The sequence below is a fragment of the Ambystoma mexicanum genome, chromosome 14 (assembly GCF_040938575.1).
Source record: "Ambystoma mexicanum isolate Mex_15411 chromosome 14, UKY_AmexF1_1, whole genome shotgun sequence".
Classification (NCBI taxonomy): Eukaryota; Metazoa; Chordata; class Amphibia; order Caudata; family Ambystomatidae; genus Ambystoma; species Ambystoma mexicanum.
Genome location: NC_090940.1, coordinates 626956179 through 626983554, shown reverse-complemented (window position 1 = coordinate 626983554; position 27376 = coordinate 626956179). Strand labels below are relative to the sequence as shown.

The 27376-nt window shown below is 44.9% G+C and overlaps 1 protein-coding gene across 2 annotated transcripts in view; it reads left to right on the top strand.

The window, feature by feature from the left end:
* The first annotated feature begins 5876 nt into the window (after positions 1–5876).
* The window catches only part of LOC138527068 (potassium channel subfamily K member 1-like), a 90279-nt gene continuing 68779 nt past the window's right edge, over positions 5877–27376 (top strand). Inside the window, exons 1-3 of one of the 2 annotated variants that reach the window (XM_069638086.1) lie at positions 5877–6462; positions 16912–17307; positions 24550–25864. In XM_069638086.1, coding sequence (XP_069494187.1) covers positions 6150–6462; positions 16912–17307; positions 24550–24818 — 978 coding nt within the window. In that variant the 5' untranslated portion in view covers positions 5877–6149 and the 3' untranslated portion in view covers positions 24819–25864. Of the gene's footprint in view, positions 6463–16911; positions 17308–24549; positions 25865–27376 lie in introns of those variants that run through there. The other variant, XM_069638087.1, reaches the window with a different exon arrangement.

Here is a 27376-nt window from a genome sequence, read left to right as displayed (position 1 = left end):
TTGTAAAGAGGCAAGAAGAGAAATATTACAAAGTTCTTATTTCGCCAATGTAACTTACCATTAGTTTGGTATTAAAAAACGCTGTCAGTGGTCACTTACGGAGCGTACCAAGATTAGCAGACAACGGTAAAGTCACTGGTGTCAGCACACACGTCCGTCCGACCGCTGCTCGTTCTGCTTCCTAAGCCGCGTCCTGTCTGGCTGATTGCTTTGATTTTCCCGCGGTTCGTGCTGATCAGGAAAGGAGCCACTCCCGCTTTCAATGTACACTGGTGCTCGCCAGCCACAGGGACATTGCATGCAATACGGAAAGCCTATCTCCCCAGGGGGACAGCCTGCCACAGTACTACTTCTCGCTGCGCACCCTGTGCAATTAAGGTTATCAACCTTGGCGACCCTCTCAGGACCGACATCCGCTTCAACAATAGCAGTGGCTCCGGCATCTCCCTTCTTCTTACTCTGCAACGCCAACTTTTTGTAATAAAGGCCTGCACCTGAGGAGAAATATATTCAAAGGTCCTGCTCAGGAGAGGGTCATTAGAACCACTTGACTGCATACGGCAATTTAGTGTTTCTGAGTCCATCTTCCTCGTCCCAGTACTTAGGGCATTGTGGGACTTGAAGTCCCCAATGTTTTGATTTATTTTTACATCAGAAATACAAACTTCAACTTTATTGGATTTACTCTGTTTATTAAATAGACCGCTAGGGAAGGTTTTTAGAGTCAAAGATTGGTGCAGATTTAAGGGAGAATTATTGTTAAGGTCCCGATTCCTACACATATTATTCCCCTGTTGATCATTGGTGTTTTCAAGAATATTAATGTGGGTAGCTTTGTGAAGGGAAGTCTTACTCTGACAGTAAACCATTAAATATTCTGGTACCATAGAAATCTTCCTGTGTGAATAAAATAAATACTGTGTCCCTCCTAACAGAGCCCTCTTTTTTTTTTTGGTGGCCTTCACCTCCCAGGTGATCCAACCCGCTAAAACCACCCCCAGGGTTAGGATCAGGTGGCGGCTGCTTTCCCCTGGCCATCTAGGAGGAGACTTTAGGCAGGGATTCTATGAGGATTCTGCAGGATTTGTCACAATATTTACCAGTTGTATGAGAAAGTGGGGGAAAGGGGCGGGATTTGCATCTTTCAATCCGCCAAACCAGTGGGACTTGACACTGGGTAAAAAGCCATAAATTTTACAATTGCTTCAGTTGGCAACATATAAAATAATGCAATATATGTAAGGTCACCAACAGCACACAGGGGCATTTTACAATAAATGTTCATGATGCAACTGCCTATAATGTACGCTACAGTAAAGCACACTTCATGGTGCATCTCTCCACATTACATGCCAGCACTGAACCCATAAATCACATGTTCATGATGCCTGGGACCAAAACATATGCTAGCATTGACACTGTAAAAGAATTGTGAAACTGTGTGCAAAATATATGTCAGCTTTCCAACTGTAAAACACACTCATGTTATGTGCTCTGTGGTGAGGGGGAGGAGATTCAGTGGACTTGGGCAGACCGGCCGCTATCCGAAGTGCCCCCAGAGGGAGAATGGAGCCGGATTCCCTGGTGTTGCCCAGTCTTGTGCAGATACTAACCCCACATTTCCCCCCAACCACCATGAAGAAGACAAGTAATCTTCAACAAAGGGTACGCATCTGCATTCACGAAAACACAGAAAAGGGTGTTGTTTCAAAATGATCATGGCGGTCTGTCTCCGTAATTTCTTAATCAACGGTTGATTTTTTCATGTGCAACCCGCTTACCTGCGGGGCAACAGAGACTGGTGTCTGTATCCTTGGGCACCTCCAATGATCTTAAGGCACGCATACGCTGGAGGGACCGATTACTGCAACTCATGTACAACAAGGAAGGTTACACCGCTGCCACTACAACACACACCATCGTCCACACAGCCTTGTTGTGACATTCACGTTCCCTTTTTGCCCGTTACCGGCTTTCGGCACGTGTGCCATTATGCAGCTCAGTACCACGGTACTTTGCCGGTCTTGCTGAACCTTCCATTTCTTTGAGCTTCCTTCTTCCTTAGTGTCTGCCTGTTCCTTTTCCACTAGGTTTGCTCATTCCCGTTAGTTGCGTTGTCCCTTTCTCTGGAGCACTGCCTGCCCCTCAGTGTTCCTGCCTCGCCCTTGTCCATGCCTGCCTTGCTCCTCTGCTTGATCACTCCCCTTTTTGTGTCACCTTTTGCGATTCCTGATTTCTGGACTATATTGGTTTCAACCACTGCCAGGCCTCCCAGTTCAGTGGTCACACTGTCCTTACACTATGCTAATTCTGGTAGGCAGTTACATGGGTGTTGGTACAAGTTAGTTTCAAGAATGTCCAATCTTGGGGATGGATTTCGGGCCCATGCCCCTGTGCACCCAGCCAAACACCCGCACTGCCGCCGCGCAATGCATGCACTTGGGCATCTATCTGTAACCCTACAGTCCCCCTACTTGCACTTATACCCATGTCTGCGCTCAAACCTTGCACTTGCCACCTTGCTGGCTGCACTACCCATTTTGTTTTTATCCCCTGCTCTGCACTCTCCACTTCTCCCCTCTCCCTAGCACTTGCGCGTTCTCAATGTCACTGGGCCTAGTAAGATCGTGGTTTTGTCTTCCCTTGTTCCGCTCCCTTGCCTCGTCGCGCTCTGAAACACTTGTGTATGAGCTCGATACAAATAAAATATATCATATCTCATTAACATGTACCCCTGAAAACGAGTCAAGCTTTCTGGCTGCCACCAAGAAGAAGATATCAACCTAAATTGCAGGCATTCAGCGCAGCCAAGATGCGCAGCTTGACAAGGAGGGGTGACACAATGTGAAGCACTTGTACCAGCAGGGCCCAACAAGCCGCCCAAGAAAATGTGTTCCCCACTCTGTGTTTCAAGTCTTTTATCGGCAGATGAGCAAAACATGTGTAAGTGTAGAGCAGGAATAGTCAATTTCTCTGTCAATTACCAGGGGGAAGTGTCCATTAGCATTTTAAAACCCCTCAATATGTGCCTACTCCCAAGTAACATTAGTACCACAAAACTATTTTTAAAATGTAGCAATGCTGGCCAGTATGTGATGTGCTCAATTTGTTGACAAAAATGAATGTGTTAAAAATGTATGTGTGCTTGCACCATTTTATTAATGGATGCGTAATTGTGTAAAACAATGACTTTTGTGGTGTGAAAATTATAGAAAAACAAGATGGGTTGAAGGAAAATCAAATATTAACCACTGTCATGGCTCTCTGTTGTGTCCTTGTTTTTTTAGCTTGTCTGCACCATCGCAGAAGGGGACAAGCCATATCCAAATCGGTTTTGGTCATGCCTCCCACGGGAGAAGTCAGCCCAAAGCCCTAGCCACATCCCCTCTAAACGATAATACAAGCAGCCCCAAACACGTTTTACTGTGCTGGGACTCATTAATGAGGTGCACCTTGTTTCCCTATGGTGCAGCGGCATACATGCCAACATTCCGATGCATCCAGGAGGGACGTTTCGTCTGAGAAATCGGGAGGCACACATTTTTCCAGAGAAATGCATTGGGGCTCGAGTTATTTTAGGCCAGAGAATGTGAAAAATAGCGATATTTTTCACTGCAAATCGTGAGTCTCCCATCTAAGTCGCCAGGGTTGCATGTATTCGGCGAGTCAGGGACCCAAATCTGAGCATGCCCTCCCCACTTATGCAGAGAAACAAAAAGCAAAACAAAAAACAAAACAATATATAAATAAAATAATTAAAAAATGTTGATGGGTTGAAAGTTATGAACAAATCTTAACCAGAGGCGTTGCTCGGGGAAACCTTACACACCTTTGGTTTTTAGTCAGTCATTTGCAAATCGTTGTCCAATATAGAGGACTGTCTCGTACAAGTTATGACATGATCCACTCCATAACTTTCAAACTTGTGTGTCATCTGGGCAGATGCAAATCCATTGAAGTGTATAACTGGGAAAGGTGCTTGGCAGTTCAGTGAACCAATTCCATGACAAGTGACACAGTAAATCAAAAATGTGTATTGAGAAGTGTGAGAACCTATCACGCGCGATCTCGGCACAGCGAGAGCTTGTGAGATTACGTGCGCAAAGCAAGTGGACAGACTAGGAGCGGGCCACGGTCCTCCTTCTGAAGGAGGGAATCAGCCCTCCAATTGAAGTCTGTTCCTTCAGCAGATCCTTGCACCAGGGACGGAATTTCACCAAAATGTCAGGGGTAGCGGAAGTGACATCATACAACCCTTGACCCCCGATGACATCACAGGAAGTGATGTCATTTGACCCCACCCCAAAGTGGTACACAACCTTTCACCCGTTGACAAAACAGGAAGTGGCATCACATAGCATTGTACACTACGATAAATGTGGTTACAACATCACTATAATGTGATGTACGTTTCATACAAGAATGGATGGCCATATGTATTGTTAAGATCAGTGTGTATAAGCCCATATTACCAAATTTACTGTGAATGCAAGCAGACGTCCATGACCAAATGATAATGATGTGTTATTATATAGCACTTACGCTTAAGCACTTTGTATAGAAAAAATATACACCCAATGTCAGCCAACCTGTGTTGGTACTCATTTATCGACACCAGAAGGATGAAAGGCTGAGTTGAGGCGTTTAAGAACAGACTCAATCAGTGACTCACCCCCTGAAGTGTGCCTGAAATAAACCTTTAATGAGTCTAGCAATTATTGTATAGAATTCCTGAATAACACATTATTTGGTATTCCTATTCTTTCTTATTTAGGGTCAGTGCTGAAAGTGTTAGAAGAAAAATAAGAACAGGAGTGCCACAAGTCTTTTCTTTTTTTAATGGGGCCTGAACAAGAAAGCCAGCCACTCTAAAAGTAAAGAGCCACACGGTGCTGGACACAGCCCAGGAGCTTGCATTATAATAAAAAAAAAAAAAAAAAAAAAAAAAAAAAAAAATGTACTTTTGCTTTTTTTTTTTTTTTAAAGAGGTCGCAAGGGAGACCACAGAGGTCCCAAGGGAGACCTCTTGGCGACCCCTAAATGACGTCCCTGCCTTGCACTGCACTGCATAATTGCAAATCTGCATTATAAATACATGACAACTACACACGCATCTAAACCTTGTCTGTGGTTGAAAACAGAAGATTTTGTTTTTGTCGAGTGACCTTTTACTTGTATGGGGCTTGCTGGGTGAAGAAAGTGATAACAGGGCGGGGTGACACCAGCCAAAAGCGTGTTGAAAGTATGTGTGCATGTAGCTTAATGCAATATAATGTAAAATTGGCAGCAATAGCTTACTGTAGTGGCCCTCCATGAACACAGGCTACTGGATAGAGATAAATGTGTTTTATTGAGACACCTTGATATTAAACGGGGTATGAAAGGGCTTGTCCAGAGCAGGGGGGCAGTACTCACAGTTCAGCTCTGTTACCCCAGTACAGTTGACTTCACTGCACAGGAAATAAACTGGATGGTATTTACATTGCCTGCTAGAGCTCCCATGAGGCTTGGCTACAGCCATGGAATTGTCAACCAAAGGAATCCGAGCAAGGCAAAAATATGCCAAATTCTCACAACCAAACTTTTACAAACGAAAGAATATTGGAACAAACATGTTCAGACCTCTCTCCACAACAAGCATAAGGGATTGCCGACTCCTTGGTTTGGATATAAAGAGGGGGTGCAAGTGAATGACAGTAAAAATAAAGGGGGGGGGGTTAAATTGGGCCTAGCTGGGATACCACCTTAGGAGCGCGCCAGGACCGTGAGCTTTGGCTCTTGCGGACCAGGTGGTGTTCCGTGCCTCGAGCAGCACCATGTGTACTTCGTGTAAGGCTCGCCGCCTTATAGTTGGAGGCAGGGCCCGGGCGCGCGGATTTCCAGTCAGAGCCACAGGGCCCGCCGCCATTTTCCTCACCACGCGCGCACGCTTCCTCTTCGGCCCCGCCGCCATTTTCCCCTCCACGGCCCCGCCGCCATTTTCCTCACCAGGCGCGCACGCTTCCTCCTCGGCCCCGCCGCCATTTTCCCCTCCACGCGCACGCTTCCTCCTCGGCCTTGCCGCCATTTTCCTCACCACGCGCGCACGCTTCCTCCTCGGCCCCGCCGCCATTTTCCCCGCCCCGCGCGCTCCCTCCTCGCGCCCCGCCATGGCCCGCAGCAAGGCCCTGTTCTACGTCGTGCTGCTGGCTGCCTACGGCCTCTTCCTTGGCTTGGGCGCCTGGGTATTCATGCTCCTGGAGCGTCCGTGTGAGGAGGACGTGCGTCGGGCCCTCAGCGCCGCGCACGACCGCTTCCTGGCCGAGCACGGTTGCTTGACGGAGGCGGCGCTCGAGGCCTTCCTGGGACAGGTGCTGGACGCCCGCGCCTTGGGGGTGTCCGTGCTGCGCAATGCCACTGGCGGCCTGCACTGGGACCTGGTGTCCTCGTTCTTCTTCGTCAGCACCACGCTCACTACCACAGGTAACCTACCTGCTGAGTTCACGACCATCGGCGGGTGGAGGTGCCTTGACCCTAATGTTGGAGGGGCATGGGGGAGTTCAAACACCGAGTGACTTAACCCAAGGTCCGCCAGAGGTCTCCAGCCCTGGGCTCTTCATATGTTGTGGACTACAACTCCCATCACCACTGGCCATCCTAGTCAGAGGTGGATTCTGGGAGTCCAAGTCCATACATGTTAAACATTATCCATTCCCTTCTGGAGCCAGTTGTGCGGTCCAGGTTTTAATTTTGCATTCACAGCCTTGTAGTCCTGACCCCCCCCCCCCTTTATGACGGGACCCAAAACCCCAAAACGTAAAGATAAAACCAGAACAAGACCATTGTCTCCTGAATGGAATGGGTACTGCTAGCATGAATGTAAGGGGCACACTTCAGCACTATGAAAGGCAAAACTACTGGGGTGGGGGGAAATTGGGCTGTGAGGCGGCTCACATAACCAACCCATCAGGGGTGTTAATTATATATATATATTTTTTTATTGCTTCCCATTTGACCCCCTGTGGCCATATCAGTTCTTACTGGAGGAAGGATAGCTCAGGGGCAACGCGTTTGTCTTGGAAGCAAGACAACGTGGTGCAAAACAGGTTTTAATCTCGATCCTGCGCTTGGAAACCACCTGCTGGTATTAAGCACGTTATAAATATACAATAAAATAAAAATAGTAATTCCTCCCTGTCCAATTTGAATTTACTAGACCATTTCAGGCCCTGGTTTTCTCTCTAAAGAAGAGACTTCAGCTGGGTTGGGAAGAACGTTGAGCTCAGCACCCAACCACTAGAAGCACACATTCCAGCTGGCTGCAGAGGGCAGGGGACATATACGAACCAACCAGTGTCAATCTATTGGCTGATCACGTGATCCTGGACAAGCTTTATTGACAAAACTCACTTCTTGCGGCCTTCCCATTTTGTCAAGTTAAATGGTAAAAGGTAGGGTAGTTTCTTCCCCATCCTTAAGGTTGCCACATTGCAGCCGGAAGCTCCTCTTGCAGTCGTCCAATTCCTTACCAGCATCGTGTGATCCTGCAGTTGCTTCTTTCACTGTCGAGGACTGGCTTCCTGTTCATGCCTCTTTCCTGCTGAAGTACTTCTGGGTTACTTGGGGGATGTAATAGTTTTTTGATTATATTTTTTTCCCCTTGGGTAGTCCTCTCACCCAGGCGTCCTGAGGAAATGGTTGACAGAGCTATGGGTTCTTGCAATTATATTTTCTATATTATAATTTTCATTCTTTGTTCTCTGCTTGCCACTTTTTGCCTCAAAACATGCCCTATGCCGATCACAAAGCCAATGTTCAAAATCAAACTCCACCCCATCCCTCTAATTGTCTACACCTGCATTCGTATTAACTTCCAATCTGCACCTGCTCACACACATGGAACAACTCATTAGCACGCACTCCCCAGATATACTTTTCATCACAGAAACCTAGCTCAAACCCCACCACCACCTATTCATCCACCTCAGAGACTGCCCACACAAACAAGGTGGTGGCATTGCCATCATATATAAAGCCACTCATGCTTATATCCACACACATCCTTTTCTAGCACTGTCTCACTTGCACCCCTCCATCACACCCCACCTTTCTTCACCTCATTTACAGCCCCCAACACACAATCCTAACTTCCACACTAGCTTCACAACTAACGACTGCTTCCTCTGCATTAATGTCCCTCCCATCAACTACCCCATAAGCAAAGCTAGAAACACAGAGGACCTTTGATTTCAAGCAAAACATGTCTGTGAAAAAACAAATATGGGTATAATGGTCAGATCACTTTGCAATCCCCTTTATGCTCACTCTAGCGCACAAGACCCACCACTTGCTACACAGCCTCTTCATTCCCCCTTGCCAGACAAATCAAACACATTACAGACATGGCCTTAGCACCACCCATCCTCCCCACATGAGGTCGATTTTGTCTCGGGAAGATAGCTCAGCAGCAACGTGCTCGCCTTGGAAGCAAGACGACACAGCAACACAGGTTCGATCCCCGGGTCCGCGCTTAGAAACCTCTGGGTATTAAGAGCGTTATAAAGAGTGCATTATGAATAGCCTATCATATATTACATGCACATCTCTCCATTCTCCTCAATACCACCACCACCATCATCACTTGGGCAATTGACAAAATTGCCCCCTCAATTCATACAAACAAAAACACTATACACCGCTATAAATCATGGTTCAACAGCGCACTCCTCTGTCAAACGGGAAGTGTGGAGCCTAGAAAGAGCCCATGCCCACCACCAGAACGCAACTTGCACTGCTGCAACAAGTAAAAAACAGCTATACGCAATGCTTGAGCCACCCATTACCTCCCAAGAACTCCAATGGTACACAGATTCTATTGATCGTTGTCTAATCGCTCTCCAAAAACCACCCACACCCCCACCACTGTAATATTCAAACCCACGCTTGGACTATTTGATACACAAAAGGCCATGCAGAAGGTCGCTCAACACAAGTACATCTCCTTAACTAATGACATGGACAACCTAAACTTGAGTTGTGGCAAATAAGCAAATCCTGCAGGGATTTCGCCATTAAACGGGTCGCGTGTAGCTTCCTTTCTTTTGATGGTGGTTGTTGATATGCTTCGTTCACTTATGCATATCCCAGATATATGCAGCTGTGATAAAATGTTAGACCATTAAAAAAAATAGCACTACATACTTGAAGCATATGTTGCGGAGTGGGATCTGCTGCTGTCACATTAGAAAGTGCTGTGATTATAGGAGGGTTAACATTTAAAGTTGCAAGCTACTAGACAGCCATAAAAAGTCACTCTACACCTCCATTCTATACATACAAACTGCTCACCAATTCTCACTTGCCCCATGTCGATTATAACCAGCAAATGGCTAGTGGTGAGTGCACATTTTGCACCATGATCAGAGCCATGTCTGTAAGTGCCCAATAAATGCCAGTTTTGTATCCATAACACAACAGCTGGAATAACAATGTATAACTCCCTTCCTCCTATCCGTTCCATCCCTACCTTCTTCTGAGCTTCCTTGAAATCTCTTCATTCCCACCCTGACACCCTTATCCCTCCCTTCACCTCTCATGTCTCCCCTTCTTACCTCTCCCTACCCGCTCCTTTCCTGCTACGCTTCCTCACCTCCTCTTGCATCCTCATTCTAATCCCCCTCCTACCTCCTTTTCTCGATTATCATCATAGGCAAATTGCTCTAAATACTTTTATTGGTTTGATTCATGTTGTGTAAATACTTGTACTGTTTCCTACTATGTATTTTGTTATATTGTAAAGCGCTTTGTCGTAAAGCACTATATAAACATTGTAATTACATGTTTCAAGTTTTCAAATGGGATTCCAAATGTGTGAAATGCTCTTAATGTCCATGCTATATACCTTGACTAGGGAATCGGATGCATGTTGCTAATTAAGTATTTGAAATGTTGCATCCATTTTTGACTGTTGGCGCAACACTGCACAGTGGCCTGTTTCAATTAAAGCAGAGTTGCAATGTGAAGACTTTGGACTTTATTGCTCGTCACAGAATTTTTGTTTAGTTTTGACTTTTTTTAGGTGGTACTCCCAAAACTATTAATAGCTGTACACTACTCTGCCTTTAGGTGTTTTGCTTTATATCCCCCATTGATTACTCTTGGCCATGGTCCTCTCTATGGCTGCTTCCACCAAGGTCCAGGTCCTAGGATCTCGTGGAGCTAGCACTTTCATCTTGCAACTTCCAATTGTGGTATGGGGCTGTCAGTTATTTTAGCACCTTTCGAACGATAAAGGTCTAATTGCAGCTGTGAAGTAATCTGGTGTAATAATGTCTTAATCAAGTCTGCCTTAAACAATTTAATTTACAGATAGTTTCAACTTAAAAAAATACCAATGTCTCCTTAATGGGCACTGCTTGCCTTGACTTCATCGCTATATCCGAAACTTGGCTACATGCCGCATCTGGCCCCTCAATATCCTTGGCTTTGCCGCCTGACTACGGTATCACGCAATGTGACCGTACCACTGCCCAATCCAGAGGCGGTGGCGTGGCCATTATCCATAAAAACGCTTTTGATCTAAGAGTGGTATCCGACTCCAAACTCAAATCAGCTGAGTCGTCAGTCAAACTATCACTAACACCTAACCAAACGGCCACCCTCCACCTTATCTATAGGCCCCCGGGTCCGGCACCGACCTTTGTCGGTGAAATATCCACTCTCCTTCTTGACAAAACTAATTCACAAACCATCATCCTAGGCGACCTTAACTTAGGTCTTGGTGACCCAAAAGATCCCGTGGCACTAGATTGGAAAATGCCCTAACTGACCTTGGCCTCACCTTGTACATTCAAGAACCCACCCATATCAAAGGCAGGACCCTTGACTGGTTAGCCGGCTCTAACTGCAATATCAAGGTTCTCGACAACACCCCTTGCTTATGGTCTGACCATCACATCATAACTTTTAATATTGAAGCAACCCCAGCCCGCCCAACTAGAAGTAAAAAGGACAGAACTAAGGAGAAACTCCTCCCACTGTTACTTCCATCCCTCAATGCGGCCACCAACACCTGCTCTGATCCCACCTCCCTAGCAGACACCTACAACCAAACTGTTTACGGCTAGCACCCATCAAACTTAGGAAGGCCAAACCTCGAGCACATCTTAATTCATGGTTCACCCCACAGTTAAGAACGCTCCGCAAAGTTAAACGCTGTGCTGAAAATCGCTGGAAAAGCCACCCTTCTGATGAGCATAAAGATGGTTTCCTTCTTGCCTCACTCACCTACAAAGATGCTATAATCACTGCTAAAAAAGAGTCTCTTAATAACCGTATTCTGCAAGCTGACTCGAATACAAAGGAACTCGAGAGCTAGAAACTCCAGCCTCCCCCCCCGCCAGACACTTGCACTAAAGATAGTAAATGGTGTGCTAACATTCAAGCAGCCTTACTGAATAAAATCTCTACGCTACAATCTATAATTAAAGACAAGCAGGACAGTCTGAAGCTCGACAACCACTCACTCTCCCCTGTAGGGCCCTCCCTCGAGACCCTGCTAACACCAAAACATTTGCCCGCTCAACGTCGCTGAGGTAGAAAATATCATCCTGAGAATTAAACCATCCAACTGCCAAGGTGACCCTTGCCCAGCACCCATTAAGGATTCTGCACAATATTTTGGCCCCATTCATTACGGCCTTCATCAACTCCTCCTTTAAAACGGGTATTGTCCCGGACAATCTTAAGGACGCTTGGGTGATCCCACTGCTCAAAAAACCATCCCTAGACCGAAGCATACCTACTAACTTACGACCTATCACCACGGTACCATTTCTGCTTAAGATTTTAGACCGCGCAGCATACCTTCAGATCCAAGATTACCTGGAATCTAACAATCTTCTTGGTCTACGACAATCTGGAATTCGTCGCAGACATGGGACGGAAACTGCTTTAATAGACCTAAAAACCCAAATTGAGGCACTGAAGGATAAAGGCCAACTAGCAATGCTACTTCTCCTCGACCTCTCGGCAGCATTTGATCTGGTCAACCACCAGATCCTATGCAGGCACCTCCACTCTGCTGCCAACTTCTCGTCCTCTGCTGCGGCCTGGATCAAATCCTTTTTGAGCAATAGATCCATGAGGGTCTTTGCCCCATCCTCAACCGCAGACCCTTCCCCAATTCATTGCGGCGTACCTCAGGGATCTTGCGTGTCACCTACACTTTATAACATTTTCACGAAACCACTCTTTGATGTGCTTGACTATCTGGGTGTCTCCTACACTAACTATGCAGACGACACCCAGATACTCATTTCCATTACACGTGATTTAGCTGACACCAAGTCCCTTAACGTCTACTTGGTCATCCAAGCCTGGATGGCCCAACACCAGTTATGCCTAAATGACGACAAGACGGAGCTCCTTATCCTGGGCACCTCGCAACGCCTGAGCAAATTAGAGCCGTCCTATCAGTCATTCACCATAGACGTAATACCATACGAGTCTCGAAAGACACCAAAATGTTAGGTTTTTACCTTGACGTCACACTATCCTTATCTCGACAAATAAATGCAGTCAGATCTGCCTCTGCATACACGTGCAAACTCATTGCAGCTTGCAGACCGTTTCTTACCACCCCTAACAGTGTCACACTGGCTAGAATCCTCATTATGGCCAAAATTGACTATTGTAGTGCTCTTTACTTAGGTACCAGCCAAGAGAACCTGATTAAACTTCAAACTACCCAGAACAATGCCATTAGAGCTGCCCTAAACATCCCCCGTAACCATCACATTTCAGAATCCAGAACTAACCTAATGTGGCTACCTGTCCAGCAGAGAATCTCACTAAAAACACTTTCCCTCACACACAAATGCTTGGCACACAAGGCCCCATCTACCTCTGCAGTCGGCTATCTCGCCACTCGACTTCCCGACCTATAAGAACTGCCCAGACCCATTGTCTATCGATCCCTAGGTTCAAACTTCAAAAAGCGGTGGGCACTAGCTTCCCTGTCCTAGCTTCTAAGCTATGGAACTCCCTCCCCGCTACAATCAGATCTGAAGACTCATTCAACACATTCAAGTCCAAAACCAAATCTTGGCTTTTCGACCAGCACTAAGACATGTTCCGCGCCCCTGTCTTACATACTCTAGCCCGCTGACCTCCTTACTAATTTCTGTACACCTTATGGGTATATCCACTGTTAAGCCTTAGCAGCACTGTAATTTATGTATACAGAAAGATTGCTAGTATTCTGTTAATGTCATTTTTATGTCTGTATATATGCATTATTGTAACTTTGTACACATTGCGCCCTGATGCCTCTGGGCCTGATGGTTCGTGCGTTATAAATAAAACAAATACACATTGTGTTGGTTTTCTAACAACATGTGTCTAACTAAATCGTTAGTTACAAAGCCATTATGGCCTCTCAAATTCCAAATCAGTAAACAAAGTGTAGTACTGTATTTCAAAAGACTAAAGGTCCGTACCACAATCTTCTAGTTTCCTAAATACATTTGAAAGGATACCCGGTAACCAGTTCAAATTGTTCATATCTTCTTTAGGTTTTCGTATTAATTTGTCAATCACTTATACATTTCTTTGATTATTTCACTGCCTTCAAATCCAAAGTAAAAAACTGGCTTTCTGGCAAGCCCTCCAGATAATCTGCCCAGTCTGCCTCACTGAGTCTGCCTTGCCTCTGGCTACCTCAGGTATTAGTTGACGAAATACCTTCTGTGACTGTCGATCATCTTATGTTCTATTTTGTATATAATTGTAACATACCTGTACATATCATATATCTATATTTCTATATATGTCTTTGTTTAAACTCTCCCGCCAGACCTAACTGTAACCACGGGTCTTTCTCGATTGTTAAATCCCTGTACATTTTGCCTGTACCACTTAAGTTTCTCCAGCGCCCAGCTACCTCAGGGTTCGGTGCGCGATACAAATAATAAACACATACATACACATACATGCAGGACTTCTCAGACACGAGCATCTTAAAAGCCATGTTGTCCCCTTCCAGCAGTTTATTTTTTCGTATGGCATTGGCATTTTTTCAGCGCACTCTCCATCCCTAGTATTTCTCCTGTCCTCTTTCGCTGAGAATTCAGCGTTCACGTTGAAGGCATGGGCATCTGCAGTTCCATCCAGGACAGAAGCGACACCCGAGGTACATCAGTGTGAACTGCTTGTGATATGTTAATCGCCCACACTTACTAGCTGTTGCTTCTGGTGAAATGTATGTAGTTGATGATAATACAGTGTTTCTCCTACATTTATTTTCTCTGAATTTGGGCACAGTCAGTGGTTCCAATAGTTTGTTCAGTTCTTTCTGGTTCTTAACACAGCATGAATGTTTTTGTTTGTGCATTAGACACTACTTTTTTTTGTTTGTACCCCTGTAAACTGGAACGCTTCTTATACACAGAGTGACTCTGAATGACTTTTCAAGGGAAATGAGATTTTGGTCCTATTGAATTCTTCTGGTGTGATAATGTGTAGCCATCATTTATTTCCCAAACTCCTCAGCCATGTGTGTAATTTAAGGTGGGGACAGAGGTATTTGCCCCCTTCAACTTTGGTGGCACTTCAGTTTTGACCCTCCCTCCCCATTATTTAGCATAGCTTTCACCTGAACAGGACTCGCAGCAAAGGTCATCCCATTCCTAAAGTGATTCTTTAAAATGCAAATGTGACCACTCTTCAGTTAACGACGGCTTTAAGGTGCCTGCTTCTGGAAAAGATCACGACCTCTGGGGTTCATAGCCACATCAGCGGCCCCCCACTCCCTTCCAAATCCATGCATGTTGTGTAATGGCTCTTTGTCAGAAGTGTATAACAGCAAGCCATCGAATGAAATATTAACTGTTGGGTGATGGGAGGCAGTGGGGGAAGGGGGCATTGACTTCAGGAAGCCCACCCTTACCTGCATCTTCTCTCAAGACATTTCACTGGAGTCACAAAATCAGCCCTTGCCTCATTTTTGAACTTTTTTTTTTATTTCTTCGATGTTCCAGGCAAAAGTGTTTTATTCCTCTTTTGGAGCTTGACATTTTCTTTGTGTTGTGTATAATCACAAGCTGCAGACGGCGTTTCTTTAGGTCGTCAGATTAGTTTGCAGAACAAAGAGGGGGAATATTAGTCTTGCATTACTTGGCGTTCTGTTACTTGTATACTTCCATTCTGAACGGAGAAATGTAAAGATTCAATGATATGCCTTTTGCTTAATGTATTTCGACAAGTATTTATATATTTGTAAGATTTTATTTTTTTTTACAAACGGGAGCTAAAAAGAGCTGCAGTCAGTCAAGGGTCCACATTGCATACTTGGCTCAAAACGCGTTTTCTTCACGTAATTAAAGTGTGTGATCTTTGGCAAATCATTTTCTGTTACTGCACCGTATCTGCCCAAATTGTTAGTTCATAGAAGTGCTTCAGTTGTTTCATTTCCAAATTATAATTTGAGCATTTTCAGAATTTGGAGTGCAATGAAATCGCATTTTTTCGCAGTGCTTCTATTTGTAATGGGAACATTGTTTCTATGCAACATTGTTTCTATGTGTTCTGAGGAATTGGTAATTCCGGTGTTCGCTCCTAATGCTGCACTGCAGCTCCTCACTGTCCCACCACCAGATCCTCCTATTGCCCACCAAAGCTGTCCTCCAGTAACAGCCCCTTACACCATCTTTCAATGCCCCACTGCCAGCTCCTCACAATGTCCACCCATGCAGATCTTCACACTGTCGGGAGCTGAAATCCATTGCTGGACCTGCACCGTATCATAGGTGCTCATTCCACTTAGCTACCTTATGTCAAAGATCATTGTAGGTCTAATACAGCCATGGTACCAGAGAGACCTTGCTCTGAAAACTTACTACTTTAAACAATTATTCCAAAATGTCCTGCGCTAAATGCTCTCTTCTGCCTTAACCCCTTCGTTCACCCCCTCCCCATTTCACCCGCCTTCAGCTATCGGATCAACTCTCCCACCCCCAACATTTTCAGCAAAATTAGTTCTCTGTCCTATACTACAATTTTTCTCTGACACGCAGATGTCTATCCCAGTGTTTCCTCTAATCTAGACCTTTAGGCAACCCACCTCTTAGCCTTAACTCCTTCCCTCCCACCCCTGTCCAGATCTGACCTGTCCATTCATCTTTCCCACTCAGGTTTCTTGTTAGTAAATTTAAAGTTTCACTGTTTGGGTCGTGGCAAAAAGCTTTCGAGATTAAGAGGCATGCGAGAAAAGATGGTGTCGCCATGCCATTGATGTTGGGTATTTCACTGTGTAATTATACATTTCACAAACATTTACACTTTTCTCTTCTGCAGAATCCACTTGGTGGTAGCTTCTGCAGAGTCCACTTGGTGGTATATGCCAATCACTGTCAAAATAGACAATTGTTAGCGTGGATCAGTATATAGAATTTCTCCCTTTCTCTTCCACTCTGTGTTTCTTTTTTTATTTTATGGTTCATAATCCAGAATAAAAGTAACAAATTCCATAAATGGCATAGTACAAAACCCTTAAATTAAGTGTTTTAAAGTCACAACACTGAATAAATACTTTTATAACTGTTATGGTTCATCATAAAATTTCAACTGTTGCCATCTTATTGCCAAGTGTATCGTTATGGTAGCGCCTGGCAAATAGCTATTCCTTGCCAAGACAACAGCCAAAAACGGTTGTCTTTGCCAATACTTGTTTTGTATTTGCTGTTGGAATGTTATTGGATATTACAATTATAGCAACTGTAAGGGTTCAAAATCTGTGAAAACGCAGTTGCAAGTTTACTCTTCATGAAGGCTTCAATAAGCACATTTAAAGAAAATCTATAAATCTGCGCAATTTGAGAAATCTTGTGCCTTTGGGTGTTTTTAATGTATTCTTTCTATCTCTCCACGCTCTAGGTTATGGGCGCCCCGCTCCAATATCTGCTGGTGGCAAAGCTTTCTGTCTCCTGTATTTGGTGTTTGGAGTCCCATTCTCCCTGTGCTTGCTTTCCATCACGTGTCAGAACCTGCTCATCCTAATCCATGACAAACCAATACGCTACTTACGGCTTCACTTTGGATTCTCCAATAATGTGGTAACCTGGCTGTACGCAGGTGTTTTCATTGGCCTCCTTACCTGCCTATTTTTGCTTATCCCTGCTTGTATCTTCACTCTCATTGAAGGAAGCTGGAGCTATTTGGATGCCTTGTATTTTTGTTTCATTTCTCTAACCACCATTGGGTTGGGGGACTACGTACCAGGGGAACAAGCAGACCAAAGACTGCCTATACTCTACAAATTATGTACAACCGGTATGTAACATTTAATTGAAAGTATACCCTACTTGCATAAAGCATGCTGATATAGGTATTTATTTCCTATGCAACTACTATTTTTATTTTTCAGTGGTCAAGGTGTTTTTGGCATCTCATTTAAAGTAGCTTTTTAGCCACGTAAGGGGAATAAGAGTTTGGTGTGGTGAGGTGCCCAAACGCCTAGAAACACGATTCAAATTAATAGCAAAGCATGATGTCCACGCTAGCCCCCTCTTTTGTGCTAACCATGAGGAATGGATCTTCTTGGATTCGAATGATCACTACAGGCTCGATTATGTGTACTGCTGAAGGGGAGTACATTCTGTTTTTATTAATCTCGTAAAGTGTCTTGCTTGCTTGTTACTCAAGATGAGTCGTATATAAAGTGCCACTCTCAGAAAGAGGCCAGGGGTTTAATTACAGACTTTTTACGGTGCCAAAGTACCACTAGGCGGACCCGTATAGTATTTTAGATTTGGCGGTTTTCAACCTAGATGGCTTTGTGCATGCAAGCTATGCCCCTGGTCAGACTGAAAATGTGCCGATCTAAGTTGACCTTGAGAGAGTCGTGGTTTCAGGCGTCCGATCCAGAGAGCAAATAAATTGCAATTCCTCACACTGGGGTAGAACCTGATTTGGTAGTGCACTCAACAGAATTTACTGTTGGCCGTGCCTTTTGTGGATCTCGCACATCAGGTCAGCATTGCAACTCATCTCTTTCCTCATAGGTTATGTAGCGACCATGAGCAAGTGTTGGAATTTTGGTCTTGGCGTGGTCAGTCAGCATATCAATTTTCTGGAATTAAAGGCAATATTTTTAGCTCTAAAGGCCCCCTTGGCAGCACAAAAGCATCAATAAAGACCGGCAACACTTTGTTGATGTTTCATATGTACAAACGGGGCAGCATGAAGTCGTGACCACTTATTTCTCTAGCGGTTTCAGATCTGGGAGTGGGATTGGCAGCACAACATGGTAGCGGTCCACATACCAGGAGTATCCAGTACAAAGGCAGATTAACTCACCAATCTGAGGCAAAGCGTAAATGGAAACTGCATGCACGAGTGGCCCAGTTCCTCTTCCTTATCTGGGTAACTCCACAAGTGGACTTATTTACCAGAGAGTAGAGTTGAACAGAGTGCCTTTTCTTTGCCTCGAGGGAGGGCAGTGCCATAACTTCCCGGGGACAGCCCAAGATAAATCATGGCAGGGCATGACAGCTTTAGTTTTCTCTCCCCCCCCCCCCGCACCCTTCCCCCCTGCCCCCCCTCTTCTTCCTCTGAGCTCTATGTACGTTTTGGAGGGGTGTCATAAAATGCACAATAATCTCCCTAGTCCCCTAGTGGGCAGTCATGTTTTTGGGTTTCATCTGATGAGCCTGTCCCAAGAACCCCACACCCCACCCTCAGTCTTGCAGTTATTCTCGACCTTCTAAACCAGGAGAGAGGGCAGTTTCAGCAACCCTCGCCACAATCCTTGAATTTGGCAGCGTGATACATGGAACCTTGGTCTCTCGGAGGACAATATGCACGTCATTGAAGTGGCAAGAGAGAAATTGCATAACATTAGCAAATGACTGAAGTTCTTCAGGAGTCGGGTATGAAACTGACACACGTAAGCCATGATTTGGTTAAATACTTTTATTTAAAAAAAAAAAATAAAAGGGTCCTGGAACTTCCCTACGTAAACCACTATGGATCTGTCTGTGCCAGAATGTCCAAAACAAAACTTATATTCTGACCTGCACACTAAAACTAAACTCTATGCTGAAACGGGAACATTGGGAGGCTTGGAAAACTGTCCACACAATATGAAATAGCTCCAACTTCAAGGATCCTTGATCCAGAGGGTGTTTACCTTCCCCTGGATTTCTCTTTACTCTCTGGAGTTTCACATACACCAGTTCATGTGCCTGCCTTAGCTCACAACAATATTGACGTAAAAACTTGTCTGACTTTTCAATTTTGTCTCTTTCAGAACACATGGTTTGCTTTTCTGCCAGGGTTTTGCGTCTTCTCCCCTGGTTCACACAATCCATTTTCTAGTTCTGATATTTCTTCTCTGGACCTCTTTATTTCACACGGTTATAGTTGCCCGGTATACTCTCCTGCCAGGGCTTCTTGTAGAGACATGGGCCCCCTACTCTTCCCTGCCTAAAGTTGCACATCTTAGTTTGTCAATATGTCCTGGATATATTATCTGGTCCGGGGTTCCCCAGTACTTGCACAATATATATTCATGTGCTTGTAAGGGTTTTGTTTGCAGCTTAGTTGCCCTTTCAACATGAAGTTAATTCGTTCTTTCTCTCTAGGTTGCTTGTGGTTTAATTCCTTACATTTGGCTTGGCTGCCGATGAGGACCTTTGGGTGGACTCACCAACTCTTATTGGTGGTCCTGGATTCTCCTCGGTCAACCGGAGAAGCTTTTCCGCCTGCTTCCTTCTCACAATTACTTTCCCTTGGTTTCTTTGTCTCTCGCGGCTTCTAATTGACACGTCTGCTTCCTTCCGGGCTCTGGTAGGTGAAGCGATGTTCTGTCACCTGCAAATGACAGGAGCATCTCGTCGGCTCCTGGCATACCCATAGCATATCTGTCTCGCGCAGCCGCCTCTTTCTTCTTAGCTGGTGAGCTGCCTGGCTCCACCGCGCTGGTAATTGCCTTTCGGTTTCTTCAACCTTACAGATAGACACTGCTCTTCTCCCCCCACTCCTCCCCCCCACACTCCACCCCAGCAGCAGACATCGATTTCCCTGCTTCACTGGCCTTTTGAACTTCCCGGATACAGGTGTGTGTGTGTGTGTGTGTGAGCAACCACTAAAGCACTCGCTGGGTTTGTGGCCTCCTTCACCGTGCATTGCTTGATTCTCATTCAAGTATTCTGGTCATTCTGGAAAAGGAAGTCCAGTTTTATGAATTGATTTGTAAACTTGAATAAACATTTCCAGTAGTCTTAAATGGTGAATGAGTCTTGGATGATTGATAGGTGTAACTGGAGAGGGTGATCTTTTTCATGGCAGAAGGAGTGGATGCATAACAATAGGCCATGAGGGTATTAGATTTGCAAGGGTTATTTTCAAGAGAAAATGGGGGATACTATATCTCACCCAAATAAGCTATGACATCTCCCCAGAGGTTGTCGGCCCCCCCATGTGATTCCTCATATAGCTGCCCCCAGGGTCAGGATCCGGTAGCGGCGGCTGCTGGTCACATAGGAGGACGTCACAGCTGGGAAATTAGTGATGATCATTGGATTTATAACCTTCTGCTATTGGAGTCTGGAGAAAGAAAGGAATCTGCTGACAGCTTCCTTAAAGGAGGTCTTCTCTTTTATTTTTGGCAGATCAGCTTTGGGAAACAAGATCAAGACTTGCAGGATGTACCTTTTTGTGTTTTGAGCGCTTACCTCAATTCTGAGGAGTAGTGTCTTAGTATCTGATGGCATTTCTATTGATTTTGTCTTCTATTAGGCACCCTCACCCCATGTTGGACCGTGGTGAAGTCCTCACTTCCCTTTGCCACAAAACATTTGATCTTTTGGCATCCGCAGACAATGGGCTAGTCCCTGGAAGGTAGCTTTTCTAGCTATTATTTCTGTCAGATGCATAAGCGATATTTAAGCCTTTTCAGCTGAGGAACTGTTAGGTTTTCATAAAGACATTCTTACTCCGAAGTCATCCTTCCTTTTTACCGACAGTGGTGTTGGGGTTAATCATTAATCACGTTTATCTTGCTGTTGTCTTTTCCAACCTGACCGCCGAGGCTAAAGGATTCTTCACTCCCATAAGGTCAGGAGGGACCTAAAATTCTATTTGGACAGAATGAAAGGATCTTAGGAAATCTTTCCAGCTTCTTGTAACTTTCAGGGGAGAGAATAAGGGTTCCCAGCATCTAAAGCAACCATCGTCTTTGGGTGAAGCCTAATTCTGAAAGGGTATTGCCAGTAGTAAGGGCAAGCTGGTCTGAAGGGTCACTGAAGCCCTTGTTAAAGTCTCCAAGTTCAAGTACCTGAGTAGAACGTTTGAGGTTGTTGGACAAGATGGTGTTGATATCATCCTCAAAGGTTCCAGGAGGGCCTGGGGGGCGGTAGATCAGGTGGATATTAAGAGTCTGGGCATTAAAGAGAAGGACTTTGGTAGATGTTCGCATGAGAGGACTTTGAAAGTTATTCTCATAGGGAGGCTGCATTTGTGAATGATGGCAATACCACCTCCTCTGGATTTAGCTCTGTCCTGTCTTAATATGGAGTAGCCGCCCGGGACTGCTAGCATAAGCATGGGACCTGCTGCCAGTTGTAACCAGGTCTTGGTGATAGCGAGGAAGTCTAAATCATCACTAATAATTAAGTCAGCAATTTCAGTGGCATGAGCTACCAAGGATCTCGAGTTAATTAGAGCTCCCTTGATCAGAGAATTCACAGTGGTAGTTATAGTTGAATGTCTGGTTTGTGAGGATTTAAGTTTACTATGCTTAGCTAAGCTCTTTATTAGCATAGGGTCAGAAAGTGGAGTTCAGGTTTATATTGGTTTGGCAAGACTGTTATGAAAGGAATAGCTAATGGGGGGGGCTCATAGATTTTGACTAGTCTGTCTCTGAGACGTAGGTTCCTATCTGTGGTTGAGCAGGGATTGCTAGGTTGTGGGGGTGTGGGGTCATTCATGTCCGAGAGTGGTCTGGTAATTGCAGTATTATGTAGGTTGGAAGTATATGTCGGGATATGTGAATGTTGTAACATGTAGATCAAGATGTTTTGTAGGAGCACGATGATGTGGGTCGTCTGGCTGGCAGCTATAAGGCGCATACTGACATGTGGTGTCGGGGTAATTTCTAAGAGTTAATGAAGTTATTTGGCTGTAGGTTGTAGCAGCAGGCAAGGATCAGAAGTCTGAGGCTGAGGTGGAGAGTATGTTCTAAATTTGATACTCCGAATGGTGGCAGTGGTACGCAGCAATCAATAAGAGGCACTAGCCAAACTTATTCAGAGCAACTTGGCAGATAGTGAATATAGTCGCAGGCAGTCAGACACATAGCAATCAGCGCAGATTAATTAGGGCACTAGGCAAACTTATTCAGAGCAACTCGGCAGATAGTGAATATAGTCACAGGCAGTCAAACAACAAGCAATCGGCACATATTTATTGGGTACTAGCCAAACCTATTCAAAGCAATTTAGCAGAGATGGCAGGCAGTCAATAAATGCAGGGTGGGCTAGTAATCGAATAATACATGTATAGGTAACCAGTGAGGGCGCAAGCTAACATGATGAATTGGCAATCGAGCGTTAAGACACTGGGTTCAAATGAATCAATTTACAGTATAGCTGTGGCAGGCAGACGCTGTGGACACCGGTGGTTACAACATGGTATGGCAAGAGACGTGAGGGAGCGTGAGCCGCAAGCTGAGACAAAATAGCGGGCAAATACTCGAGCAGATGATGCAATATGATTCACCACAGTTCGAGATCATGAGGGGGGGGCGGCTGAAAGGGCACTATCACAGACACGGGAGGATAACTATGAGGCAGGAGGATTACAGATGTGAAGCGCAGGACAATATTAAATGCAGGTTTATGTTTTCATCATAGGATGTTCATCCGCAGAACACTCGTGAAAGGCGGAGCAGCGACTCGTGTGAGGACTACAGTTGCTCGAGCGGTCAGTACTGCTGGGAGTTCTTGAGGCAGTATTGGCAATGTTACAGCGACATGTGCATAGACTCGATGGTGTGCTAAATTCATGAGGCGATAATCACTGGGCGCCGGTATCGGTCGGGTGATTTAGTGGGTGGTGCAGCAGAGAGCCTTAACTCTGGGTATGAGTGCCGGAACAAGGTAGCGAGGGGCGAGCATGTGGAACGAAAGTTACTCTGATAGTCCATAGACGCAGTGAATGCGTAGTGGCAGGGAGCTAGATAGGGTCTCGCCTTGGTAGAGGGAGGGTTGGCACACACGCAGTCCTAGCTCGCCAGAGCACTCGAGCGCGGCCAAGCTCGGTCAGGAAGGAGCCTTTTTCGGTTGCCTCCGTTGGGGGCCGGCTTTCGCCTGCCGGTGCTCCCCAATTGGCTAAGAGGGTACAGGCAGCCAATCACGGGGCAGCAGGCTTCTGGGGCTTTGTAGCAGTATAAATTCAATAAGAGAAAGCGGCGGTGGCCCTCTTTGAGTGGCAAAAACCTTGTGTTTTTGCAATTTCGAATTTAGGTGTGTAGGCTTCGTTTTTAGATTCCAGGAAGCGCAAAGGGCTAGAATAATTTTTAAGGCAGCACTAAATCGGGGCCTTAATTAGGAGGTGAAACTGGCGATTTTATGGATGATGTTAGGGCAATGCCTAATTACAAAGCTGGAGCCTCCAGGCTTACCTTTGTCCAGGCAGTGCTTGTGGCTGCATGGGGCTGCTCCAGCAGCTAGTGGGAGAGGGAGCTCCTGCTCCAACATCTACAAGCCAGAAAGTTGTATATAGAGCTTAAGCTGTAGTGTCGGGACAAGTAGGTAGCAGTGCAGCAGTTGCAGGTAGGATTTTTATGAGATAGCCGTTCGCTCAGATAAAGGTTCGAGAACAGCAAGAGACTGCTAAAAATAACGATATGACAAGGTCTCTGAGAGTCAGGCTGGTTTGCAGGGATGGAATAGAGCATTTCGAAAAGGATACATTTCAAGAGCAGCAAGATGCTGCAGGCCCAAACAATTTGTCAAAACCAGGAGAACAGCACAACGCTACCGGTGTGTTGAAGTTATTGGTGGTAGGATAGCTTTGTTGATAGCATGGGTGGAGGTGTTTGGCAACTCTGTGGCGCAGCGGCTGTCTTCCCCGTGCTTTTTCATAGTCGAACACCATGTCTGCTTGGTGATGTGGGTGCCATGGTGGCTTGGAGTGGGATAGGTTTTATAGGACAACTTTGGTTACTCTACGATTCTTTTCTTTCTTCCTTCTGTTAATCACTGGCTGTTAGTGCATCTGGACACCCTAGATTCGCTTCCTACTGTAGAGCTTTTTTTTATTTTTTTTAAATAAATTAAACGTAGTCGGACCACGAGCTCTTGCTTTAACCTTTTTTGGCCTTTATTTTCGCAATGCTCTGGATAATTTCACATTGTACGATAGAACTGCAAGAACGATTTGTGTTGTAATTAAGCACTGATATATTTCTGCCGCAATGTATGTCTTGAAAAAATGCAAATGTTTCCTTTATAGAAAATGTAACCCCCCACCCCCATCTCATAATATGTATACATTTTGTTTTTTCTTCAGGTTATTTACTAATTGGGCTGGTTGCTATGATTCTTGTGCTGGAAACCTTGAAGAGACTTTTCAAATTAAACCATAATTTGAACATTTTCTTGCTTACAAATGGAAACGATGAAGGTGGCAAAGAAACAGAGCCATTAATCCCACCCTTTTCTGAGATTTCGGTGTTCCCTTCAAAATCGGAGGAAAAAGCTAGAAGGCGCCTCCCACATTCCCTTTCTCCTCAAAGTGAAAGCTTATACGGCTCAGTCTACGCTGCTCATGATTCATAACAGCATGTCCTTGTATTTTCCAGTTTGTGATTTGCAATGTCTGCCATGATTAGCTGTTCGGTGCACGTAATAGAATGCATACTCTAGTCATGCCTGTATTGCTGAATCGTTGCTTGTTTTGAAACCTGCGCACCCTCACAAGGCTTCGTAGAGTAGTAGCTTGAGATGAAATTTGTTGGCTTTAATCATGGGCCCATGAAGGCATTTATTCTGACTTTTTTTTTTGTGTCTCTAATTTTGAAAAATATTTTCTTGGGGAAATGTAGGACTCAATTATGCTGTTTCGGTGTCCTGCAAGATCCAGAGCAAATATTAAGGAAAGTATTGTGTTGTTTGGGAGTGGTCTACCCAGGACAGCAATCAAACTAGGTTCTCACAAGTATGGCACATACGGTTTCCTTTGTCCTTATTGGTTTAGGTTTATTGGTAGAGGATTTTGGTAGGTGAACCAGTGGTGCAATTCAAAATAGTGGTGTTGAGACTGCAGCGGTTTGTTTACTGTCCCCTTTCCTATTGATGAGAAAATGTTCCATTTAGGCGAAGGGCATTATCGGTGAACCATGTGAAGCACATTTGTTATGTCATTATTTATTTTCACCAAGCACTTCATCTCCCTTCTGGTTCATGGTGAAGCATTTGTTTTTGTTCAGGAATGACTTGCATATTTATTTTAAAGCTTCTTTCTGAAATAAAAAATGCTTTCCATGAATTTCTACACATGTATTGTCGACTAATTAAATCGCAGATCTTTCATGATTACTTTATTTCAGTGTGTTTTGTTTCTTCTCGGGGTGCTGTATGTGTCCTGACTACAGTACTGTCCTTTCTCTGTGACCTCTTAAGTCTGCTCATATAGTAACTCGTGTACTGCTATTCAAAATGTGTTGTAATTTGCACTTGGTCCTGTTGGTATTAAAACGCATTCTTAATGAGGTTGTATTTACTGTTTTTCTAGATATGCGTCTTTGTAGTACATATATTTGGAAACACAGAATGCTGTTAATCTAGGCTACTTTTTTAATTAAATAAAATACGAGATCACTCTGCTCTTTGCCCTTAAGTGATTCTGGAAAAGCATTGCAAAGAAATATTTAGTGTTACTTTTAACACTTTCCAAGGGGAGTCTGCACACTGATGTTCTTCATGTGCTGGTTTGTCCCTATTAATGGGCTGTCACCAACTGCTACTCCATGTTTGTTTTTACACCTACAACAGGGTCTAGGAAAGAATCTCTCCTTTAACCCGATCCCTTTGGTTCCTCTTAGAACAATGTGTTTTAGATTTTCGTACAGGGATTGTTTAGTTTCATACTCCATTTGCACAATGCTAATTGTTTTAACACGTGTTTGTTCTGTCAGACCCTTTTGCGCAGCTGATCTGCACTGCCTTCATGACTTGTCTCTGCTTTGAGTCTTTGTTTATTTTTTTCTGGGTCGTTGCTCAAGTCTCTGAAAACACCACTGCAATCAGTCCTGCAGGCCAGAAATAATTTGTAAACAGTTAGTAAGCTATTGGATACAGGTAGTGGGCCTAAAACAGGTTCATTTTGGAAAGGGTCATCCAAGGCACATACAGTACCTCATGGTGGGTAAGCTTGTAGTTCTTGGTGTGTTTGCGTGCTGTCCATAAGGCCTGACAGTATGACACTGGAACCAATGTGGAGGTCAGCCAACCCTTCCCTCAAGGAGAAGACTGCCTAGTTAATGGATGTGTCCTGAAAACCATAGCCCACTGTAATAGCCCCTTCATGCTAACAGCAACCACGCACCACAAGATGGTTATTTTACTGCGTTTTTGCTTACTTGGGATGAACAATACAGTGTTTAACACAGAATGGGGACCACAACTGCAGTGGACGCTCTCCTGGCAATAGTGTACTGGATTTCGCAAATGGTTGACTAGCCTTCATTAAGGCCTAAGCTGTGCCCAACCCGTCTGCACATTGAGAGTGGGGGGTCGCATATGGGCGACACAGGCTAAAAAGCCATGAACCAGTACTGCTTAACCAGTTTAGTTCCAAGTACTTGAATGTGGTTACTTTGTGCGGTCCCCTGAGCTGTGTTAGCCCTCCCAATAAACCTGTGTTTTTATGAGGTGTAGGCAGAGGATGAACATTTGGAAAGAGCTGGAGTGAGGTAGAGCAAGAGAAAGTAGGCGGGAGGGAGATGGCCAGAGAGACGAGTAGAGGAACATCGGAAGCAGCGAGGTGGCCAGAGGGGTTGCTATGGGGGGAGATGAATGTGTAAAGAAGGTTGGAAATGACGTTTAGGGAGAGGTGTGTATTGAGGAGCAGGTTGGAGAGGTAGTGGATACCTCGGAGAGGGTAGGGAGATGTTCAGGAGGAGACCAGGTTGGGAGAGGACTTCATCTGGTGGGAGATTGGAAACTACCTTAGCCAATAAGGGCAAAAGTGTACTGGGGAGGGTTGTGGGGGGTTTGGCAGTGTGTGGGGGGTGTAGACCGCTTTTGATATGTTGTCGGGATTTTTTTTCGATCAAAAGACTTGTTGAATTCTGCAAATCTGCAGGCTCATGTTTCTGCTTCTGTACACTGCAACC